This window comes from Thunnus albacares, chromosome 23 (assembly GCF_914725855.1).
Source record: "Thunnus albacares chromosome 23, fThuAlb1.1, whole genome shotgun sequence".
NCBI classification, from domain to species: Eukaryota; Metazoa; Chordata; class Actinopteri; order Scombriformes; family Scombridae; genus Thunnus; species Thunnus albacares.
The window spans coordinates 19108632-19118878 of record NC_058128.1 but is presented as its reverse complement, the minus strand read 5'-3'; the positions used below and the strand labels follow the sequence as shown (position 1 = coordinate 19118878).

The window sequence follows — 10247 nt, the reverse complement described above, 5'->3', positions numbered from 1 at the left end:
TGTCCACAGTTTACTGTTTGTTTGTTGTTGTTGTTTTTACTGTACTTTATAGCTAATTCTGTTTGTCCAGATCTAGTTTGTTTGTTTTCTTCTGTTTGTTCTGTTTCTTATGATTCATTGATTTACTGTAGTAACTGGTCCTGTGTGTTATTATGTTTGTATAGTTGCATAATAAAAACTTTGATTACAAAAGAATGCACATAGATCATGATTTACTGAGGACAAGCTGTCACTAGGATCTTATTTAAGATGTTATTGCTGGCCATGTACTGTCATTTAACCACAGCCTTACCAAACTTTTAGGTGGTGATTTGGATTTTTGCTTTGACAGCACTGCAATCTAGCGGACACTAATTAGAATAGCAACTAAAGTGAATAAAGGAGGAATAGATCAAATAAATGTTATATAAATTAATTATATAACAGCCTATTGGAAATAAATAAGTAAGGCTTAATATTTCACATTTGCCTTAATGAGCTACTATATAATAGGGTCGAAAGCAAACGGTGTTCTGTTCAATTAATAATCTAGTAGGCCTATGGTAAACTTGCTGGGTTTTTGTTGTTGTTTTCGCGTTTGAGAATCTCCTCTTTCCTCTCCTGACAAGCTGCAAGGTGACTCCTGCAGGGGATTCCCGCTGTCAGCTGAGGGCTGTCTGGCCTTTACTGGTGCGTAACACATGCGGATGGAGCCGTCAGCCCAGGATCTGTTGATACGCAGCCGCAGTTTTTCTCACGTCCGTTCTCTGCTCAGCAACGCCACTTCATGGAAATTGAAACCTCTGTAAAATCACAGCTGCGTCGAGTTGGCGGCATTTAGGCCAAAGTAAACAGGAAGTACACCAAATAAGCCTTCAAAATAAAAGCGTAAACTTTAAAGGGCTAGTTCGCATTTTTTGAAGTGGGGTTGTATGAAGTACTTGTTCATAGTCCATGTATCACCTGCAGAAGATGATGGTCTGTAACATCTCCCCACCAGTTTGGAGAAGCAGGCAGAATTACTAACACGGGAGCTAAGCAATATTTCTTTTCTTTCTTTTGGGCACTACATTTTCTCAACCATTAAACTTCCATATTCCCACAGACACAGCTGATCTGCAGCGTAATACAGTGCGCAGCATGTACAGCATTTTTGTTTTGTTTTGTTTGGGTTTTTTTTTGTCTCTTTGTTGACTAGAGAAGTGAATTTAAACGCTAACAATCAGTGTGCCTAATGAAATAATCAGATGGTGTAGGCTGTTTGAAAAAATTATTTTAAAAATGTGTTGCAAATTATCGGCCACATTGTATCGGACCCAAGTTGTGTGTTTTACCTTTGATTTCTCTTTTCTGTTTCATTGTTGCTGTTTCTGTGTATTGTCTGTTAGCGACCCATTTTCAAATTGTTTTAACACATACTGTAAACTATATAATTTATTATTTCTGGGGCCTATTGGATAAATTGCATTGATTGGGGTTCAGCTGGAAAAATTTGATGTTGCGTACCAAACAGGATTTAATAACATTTGAATCTGAATCTGATGACAATTGTGGGGTTGTTTACTTATATGGCGGGTCACTGTCAGTCAAATCTGATCAAACCACACCCACAGAGTCCTATTTTAAAGCTATAATATGCAGGATTTGTCAGTTGGTGTTTGTAAACACAGCATTCAAAGTTGACCCCTCCTCCTCGGCTCAATGACACCAGAGCGAGAGAGAGAGAGTTTTCAGGAGCTCTAAAATGTTGATATCGTCAAAGTGATTTTAATTTGATAACATTGATAACACTGAGCGGAAGTGCTCTTCTTCTGTACGTAACGTCCCTTGACGCAGCTATAAACCAACAGCAGCCGCAGCAGCAGAGGGTCGATCGGCACATTTTGCCTTCCGGCCGAGTGTTTGTATGTGTTTTTGAAGCGAATATTCAGACTGTGTTTAGTTCCGGAGTTGACAGTAGGTGAGTTCAAATATTTAAACTATTTTAATATTTGATGTGACGCAGTTTGGCTCACATTAAACCGCATTTGTGTTGTGTACGTCGCTGGTTAACTTTTCTGTTTACCAAGAGTCGCACACTGGACAGGCCCAGGTGAAGAAAACGAAAGTAACATTTTACTAAAAACAATACCAAAAAATGTACTCTAAACATGTATACAGGGAGACAGTGTGTCTGTAGTAGTCTGTGAGCATGTTAAAGTGGCACTTATCGCTCTGCTGTCACTCACTTATTATCAAATTGAGCCACATACAATGATATCAGCACTATATGAAACTGAAAGCAAAATGTAGTTCTTTACTTGAGAATAAAATATCGTGTGAGGGCAGAGGCGGACCACAGTCTTTATAAAAGCATACTGCGTTATTATGTTAACGTAATGTAATTATCATGTGACCTGCTGATTAGATAATTGCGTTTTACAGGCTGTGTGCTCCTGCTCCGCTGCTTCATGCCGAGGCCCTGAGTCACTAGATGATGTCAGCAAACAGCTGATTTCTATGTATCATTCTGACAACAAAACACACAAGTTAAGACAATGAGACGGAGAAATAATGGCAACTGAATTTTATATTAACGTCCTATAATATATCTAATACTGATTTGCCATAAAATTAGATAAAATAAAGATTTGGGATTGTTGTGGATATGATTATTCCAAAGACTATATGCAGGTCAAGTAAACATTATATCTCAGTGTCTGTAAAAGAAATCACATTCTCAAATTTCCAACAGATTATTTACCTAAGTACAACATTTCTAACAGAGAGTCTGACACATCTTTCTGAGGAAGATGAAGAAGTACCTTCATGGGCGTAGGAAGCATGTGGGTGGGGCACTTTTAACAGGCATCTGGTAGTCCTCCCTCTGAATGTATATAACAAAGTAGATGTCATTTTCCTCTATTCTGGTGCCTTTCAACAGGTGGTTCGATACTTTTATCTATATGCTATACTAACATGAGAAAATTATGGGTACATTTCGTAATTTCTTCCAGAGGAAGTGGTTGGCCGCAGATCACATATTTGAAGATATCAAAAAAACTGAAAGTACAGAAACTGATTTGATGACTCATTCAGAGCCACCTTTAATAACAACCGCTCGTTGTGTAGGTGAACTCTTTCTGCTTGCACGCAACTGCAATTTCTGTTAAATTAAATGATTTGATGTTATCAAATCAATGAGTAGGACACCTGTAGTCATTCTCCAATAAACTACGTCCATCTTCCAATCATTTCTACTACTATGAAGAATCAGCTAGTTAGACAGTTATCTTGGTGGCTTTGTTTACACCCACATTAACACTGCTACCTAGAAACACTCCACATGAATATTTAGGGCAACATTTCATGACAAAATGCATTCATGTAACAACCATTTGCCACCTGTCATGAAAAGCAATAGTCTTGAATTCATAAGTGTTATAGGTTTTTTGGAGTGTGTGTGTGAGCAAATTGATCAAGTTAGCAGGCACAGGGCCCTGTATGTACTTTTTTTGGCTAAAAATACATATTTGCTAACATTTCAAATAGCAAATAACTTAAAATCCAACACAAAGAACCCAAAATCTCATGAAATATTAAAATGAATGTGACACAATTGATCGCCATCGATGACTGAAGGAGGTTGATGCTTTTTGCTGTTTTTTATTCAATAAATTTCATAATCTCACACAATTATCAGGTGTCCAGTTGTATCATGTGCTGGTGGCACTGCAGTAACAGCTATAGCTCCTCCCTGGCTTGGTTCCTCCCTCATTGTTTTCTTCATTAACCCCATTCATCCCTTTAATTCCTTCCTTACTTCACTTGTTCCTTCTTCTCTACATTTCATCCCTTTCTTTCTCTCCTTCTCTTTTAGTCTCATTTGCCATCTTACTTTCCTCTTTCCTGTCATGTTTCCGTTCTTCCTATCTAACGTTAGCAGTGCGCTCCTATGTGTATGTGTGTGTGTGCTATGTGATAATCTGCCGGGGTACAAGGTAGCACTGAAGAGTGTCATGGAATTTCAGTGATTTGGGCATTCTTTCAATAAGCAAGCAGAATGGATTTGATAATGCAGCGCTCTTAAAAGAGGGCAGAGTGAATAGACCGATGCATTGATTTTCAACATGGTAAAATATGATTAAAATGGGGGGGTCTACACTAATAATTCTCATGTATTAATAGCTGCAACCCACGTAAACACAGGGAGAACATGCAGACTCCGCAAAGAAGCGACTTGGGACGGCTGAGGTTCAAACTCAGGGCTAAACACTGAGCCACCGTGCTGCCCTCAGCTTTATTTATGACTATACCCATCCCATGTTGAACATAAAAACAAAAAAATCTTCTTAGCTGGATAAACCGCCATCAACAATCCTGTTTCTTCACACTGTAGAAAAATCTTATTAATGTCTACATCACAGACAAGATGAAACAAGAGCTAAAAGGAAGTCACTTGTAATGTCTTTTCTGCTATTGTACTAAATTGTAATGAACATGATAGTCACTGTGTTATTGGCAATGTTATATCTGTATTCAAAGCACTTAAAAGATCTATTTTTCTTCCCGTTAGCATCATGACATCTGGAGGCCACGTGATGAACGGTGACATCTCTTGCTCTCCCGGTCAGCCTGGCACGCTGGAGGAAACTCTGCTGCAGATGAACATCCTCATCCAGGAGAACCGAGATCTGAAAGGTGAGAGGAGGTGTTCAGAGGAAGGTTGAGGAGGAGTCCAGTCCTCCTTAGTATGGGACTGGCCACACTGTCACAGTTAAAGGTCAGTGGACTTTGCGTCAGAGTGGAGTTACAGAGTGAATCCTGGATGATTTTGGTGGTCCAAAGATGAACATGGTGCCTGGAACATTCCAGTATTACTGACATTTCAGTAATTTGTCTTGTACGATATTAAATGTAAATAATTCATTCAAATCCTCTCTCTGCGTCTCTCCCAGAGGCCCTGCGTCAGACCAACCTGACAATGAAGGAGCGTTTTGAGGGTCTGACTGCGTGGCGGGAGAAACAGCGGGAGGAGCGGGACTTTCTGGAGAGCAGGCTGGAGGAGGCACGGCGCGGCATGGAGGCACTGACCCTCCAAAACCAGGCGCTGAGCAAGAAGCTGGAGGGGTCAGGAGGAGCTCAGGGGGGCTCACAGGTGAGGGAGTAACCCTGATCCTGCTTCTTGTCCTGCATGATGTGATGTATTTTCTGATAGCACCGTGTGTGCAGGGCTGTAGCTACCATTGAGGACTCATGATCTCAACATTTTTAACTGGTCAATATTCAACGTGAGTGATGTCATCTCCAGGCAGCAGCATCCAATCAGAGCGCAGAGCTGGAAGCCCTGCGTGCCCTCGTGGCTCGCCTGCAGGCAGAGAAGAACGACTTGGTGGCCATGAACTCTGAGCTGCAGCTGAAGGCGGACCAGGACTCGAATGACGACTCCTTCATCGAGGTCATCAAGGTGTCGGTGAGGAGCAACACATAAAACACAAACACATAAAAAAAAATACACTTCATATCTTATTCATATTTTTTAAAGACTTGGAAAATCATGCATCTAACTGGGTGAAGTGTAATGTCTTCTCAGGATGGAGGCGTTGACGGTGTGAATGACGTGTGCGGTTCCAATCGCTACAGACGTCCCGACCTGAGCATGACGGCGTCCCGGCTGGACAGCGAGGAGATGACGGTTAGCCAGCTCCTCCAGTCCCTGAGGAACGAGACGCAGCAGGTGGAGCGGCTGCAGGTTGAGCTGCGGGCTTCTGCTGCCAGGTAGAAGACCAGCACTTAGAGGAACAGTTCACTCTTAATTGAGAAAGATTGTCATGATCTACTGTCAGAATCCAGAGAAGTTTATAGCATCAGGAGACATAGGCTGTGTTCCTGTTTTAATCATTTTCATGCAGTTTTTTTGATTTATGGCTCTTATCTAATCTTATCTTGTAAAATCTGTCACATTTTCCTCTCATTATTATCCAACAGGATTAGAGAACTGGAGGAGAGGAAGAGTAACATAGAGGAATCAACACAGACTACAGAGACCAAGGAGGATTCTGAGAAGAAGGAGAAGGTATTTACTCAGTGTTTAAGTCAATTAAATCACATTTATAGCCCCAAATCACACACTTGCCTCAAATGGCTTCAATCTGTAAAGCATATGAAACCTTCTATCCTTAGACCACCGGTTCGGATTTACTCACAAGCAACTTTATCATTACTGTGATTGATCTTCTCTGAAAACTGATAACAAAGTTGGAATTGCTTATCTTCCTCATTGTAATGTTCGTGTGTGATTGTGTGAATATTTCAGGCGGCGTCTGAGGTAGAGAATCTGAAGTCTCAGATGATGACGCTGTTCAAAGAGCTGCAGCAGGCCCAGAGCAAGCTGGATGAAGCAGAAGGCATGAAGAAGAACCTGCAGGACAGGTTAGACAAACACACAGTCAAATCTCAACCTGCAAACCATCTGGTTAAAAAAAAAAAAAACAGGCTTTAGTAAGATTTTCATTCCTGATCTGATAAAAACACCATAAGGAGATCTGAGGATCTCTAAAAGAAACATTCCCAAAAATTATGCAGATGTTTCCTCTTTTATCTGATATTCATGTGCTTCTTCTTCATCTGTTCATATTCTGTTTTTTCCTCTTGTGTCCAGATGTCGGGAGGTGGAGCAGGACGTGGTGACTCTGAAGGCTCAGCTGGTGGAGAAACAGGCCGTTCAGACGGAGAACGACCGGCTGAAGCTGCAGTTGGACAGCATGCAGGCCCAGAGCCTGATAGAGCAGAAGAAGGCTGGGGAGGAGAGGTCAGACATTTACAGATATGTATATGGCACATGATTTGCATCGGAAACCCCCATCAGAGTTCATTTCCCAGCAATGATTAGTCTATATGTGGACGGTGAGTCACTGGTAATCCCCTTCCTCACAGGAACAACTTGGCCCAACTGAAGGATGCCTACACCAAGCTGTTTGAAGACTACAATGAGCTCAAAGAGGAGAGGAAGAAGAGAGAGGTAACTTTTTTTATATTTATAGTAAATGAAGACCTAACTGTTGAGAAATCTGAGCCAGGCGTGTTTGACTGTTGTCATCTGGTCCTGCAGGCTCAGCTGGTGGAGAAGGAGGTGATGGATGAGCTGCAGGTGCGGCTGACTACCGCTGAAGAAGCCTTGGCTGCTAAACAGGAGCGGATTGATTCCATGAAGCAGGAGATCTTCCAGAAGGAGAAGGAACTGGAGACCATATCTGTCTTCCAGGCTCAGGTCAGTGTGTGAAATTATTTTCACTTAAGTACTTTGTTGTATTTTCATTACAACCAATGGACCAGTGTTACATAAAGATGCACAGGAGCTTCACGGTGGCCGTCACGCTTTTTGTCGTCTTCTCTCTGCAGGCGGAGGTCTACTCCTCAGACTTCTACGCAGAGCGGGCGGCAAGGGAGAAACTCCATGAAGAGAGGGAGCGTCTGGCTGCTCAGCTGGAGTTTGTAAAGAAGCAGAACACCCAGTTGCAGGAGGAGATGGACTCACTGGGCCGGTACGGAATGAAATAGAGGACGAAAGCCAATTTCACAAGTGTGGTTTGGTTAATTTGGTCTGGATGAAGTTCTTGTCCGGTTCGTGTTTACACTGGCTTTTTACAAACAAACCAAGAGGAGTAAATTTAAAGTTATAGTGTCTTGTAAGCCCATATGGGCTGGACACCAGAACGGTGCAGGACACTTAAATAAACAATTCAATCAATCAATCAATATACAGACCAACAGATTATTTATTTATTTATTCATATTCATAACAGTTTTGGTGATGTCATCCTGCATCATCATTGCCATGTGGATCCATGTGGGGGAGATAAAACTCTGAGCAAATTTGGATCGAATCACAGCGATGCCTTATGCGTTTCAGTTTAATTTCAGCTCACAAAGAAGTAACTGATCATAAGCATCATTAGATAGTCAAGACTATAACTGGACTGGTGTATCATTAATAGTAAGGAACATGTAGAAAAAGGTCAACAGAGGCATCTTGTACTGTAAAATTATGGGGTGATAATTGCTGTGTCATCGCTATGCTTCAATCATGTTTGATTAAGCAGTTGCTAAAATACATGAGGTAGGACACAAACACAGCACACCTGGTGTATCTCCTTTTCACTTTCTGATGTGTCAGGTAATATCCACGCACATGTGTGTTACCATGGTTACCCAATGATTTTGTGTAAATATATACCGTATGTTGCTTACACAGATGGCTTAGAAGATCGTTTTCTTGACAGTTCACAATCAGCAGAAGGATTTAACAGTAGTTTAGCTATTGAATTTACGCTAAAATCAGACATCTACTATCACAGAATGTTTGGAACTGGACAGAGACCGACTTTTCCAGCCAATCCGGGTCGGTTTGGTCAGGTTGTTTACTTTTCACCAGAGTTCGAAAGCACCCTGAAACCCTTGAAGTGTGTAGAATTTGACTGTGGCGACTCTGAGTGGCACCACCACAAAGACTCTTGGGCAGACAGTAATGCATGCCATTGGGAACAGACTTGAAAAACATTTTACAAGTTTACTGTGAAGTGAAACATTTGTACAATATCCTGACGCGGTCTGTCTTTCTCCACAGGCGGTCACTGAACGAGATGCAGAGGAGACATGTGGGAGGAAGTCCACACGGAGGTGGTGCGGCTGTGGTTGGGAGAGGTACGGGCTGCTTTTTTTTTTTTTTTTTTTCCCCCTAAGCATAGATCTTATACAACAGTCTGGGAGGAAGTGCTGGCCTGAGAGCATAGTTCAGTCTAACTGGAATGTAACATACTGTGTTTCTGTTTTTCAGGCACTGACTGGCAGCATCAGGGGAGTATTCCTGAACACGCTTGTCCAAAGTGCAACGAGATCCTGCCAGACCTGGACTCCCTGCAGATCCACATCATGGACTGCATCAACTAGACTCATCATTATAAGCATTCACAGCAGCTACATTAGCACTTTAATCTAAGTCTTCCTCTGCTTTGACCCTTACATCTTCTCTGATCCCTGTCACGAGACTCCATAGATCCCTGAAAAACTCAGTAACATTCATTCTAGGAAGGGAACACTTTGTTTTGGGTAGAAATGAAGTAGAAGGAGTAGAAGCTGTATCAAGGGATCCAACACATGAGAAGTAAATCTGGAAATAAGTCTGAAAAGAACTGGCCATTTTTAGTTCGTTGTAAATTGAGAAATTGCTTGAAGATTTGAAATAGTGTAGAAATACATTGTATGACACATCTTCTGTAGTTTTTAGCTCCATGTCATCTGGCACATTTCCTTTTTTGTTGCTGTGATGACTAAAAACTAGATGTAGAAGAAATTCTGCAAGGAAAAAGTCTGGAATATCAAAGCAGAAATTTTGATAAGATTTCAGGTTGGCGCTGTCTGCCAGTCATATATGCACATAATATAATCAACCAAAGCTGAGCCTTTGTAAGTTGAATTTGTGTACCAAGTATTTGGTTGCTGAAGGCTTTTTTTAAAAAATTAGTTCTTTGTGTAATTGAAAGAAATTCCTTCTATTTTTTGCTTGGAAAGGATATTTTAGGATTTTCATGATTGAGTTGTTGATATTGGTAGAAAAAGGGGTGTGCACCACATAGGAACTTTAATATGAAGATATATTTTTTATTTTGACTCTGCATATGATACCAGATTATAAGCAGAATAGGAACATAATATATTTAACTTGTTAATCAACAATCATCACTGTTGTGATGTCATTAACAGTGTTTGTATACTCTATGTATGTGCTGGAGGCTCCAACACCAAGCGTATTCTGTACTCTATAGATTCCATGTTGTAATTCTGTGTAGGCAAATAAAATTATTTACAAATTTCTGTCTGCTTTTACTCACTGTAATATAAAAAATATCCTTCTAAGTATTTGAAAAACATTTCAGTTCAAACCAATGAAAGTATCCCAAATTGAACCTGAACATAGTGATGTCCAATTTCCTTGTATATTACATCCTTTTGCCTTAAAAGCACTCTGTGGGTTTTTAAACCACCTGTACCACTATGGAGCTCTGTAACAATCAGTGTGCAAAAAATAAAAAGGACCTGAAAACTTGTTAGTATGTTGGTGTTACAGTAGTTGTAAAGAAATTGGCATTCTCAGTTGATTAAAGCCCCTATGTGAAGGATTTTAAAATGTCTGACTTGGCGGCCCCTGGTGGTGGTATCAGGGGAAAAAACTATGCCTGCCATATTACCCTCCCACCAAGAATTTTCACATGGTTATTCATCAGAGTAAT

General features: G+C 40.9%; 1 protein-coding gene across 1 annotated transcript; it reads left to right on the top strand.

Annotated features, from left to right (window-relative positions):
• Positions 1-1803: 1803 nt before the first annotated feature.
• Positions 1804-9831, top strand: optn (optineurin). The gene is made up of 13 exons (XM_044343804.1): positions 1804-1939; positions 4535-4659; positions 4917-5116; positions 5270-5431; positions 5552-5736; positions 5947-6034; positions 6275-6390; positions 6620-6769; positions 6895-6979; positions 7070-7228; positions 7360-7502; positions 8585-8661; positions 8795-9831. Exons 2-13 carry the CDS (start codon positions 4539-4541, stop codon positions 8905-8907), a joined length of 1599 nt encoding a protein of 532 aa, XP_044199739.1. The 5' UTR covers positions 1804-1939; positions 4535-4538; the 3' UTR covers positions 8908-9831.
• The last annotated feature ends 416 nt before the right edge of the window (positions 9832-10247 follow it).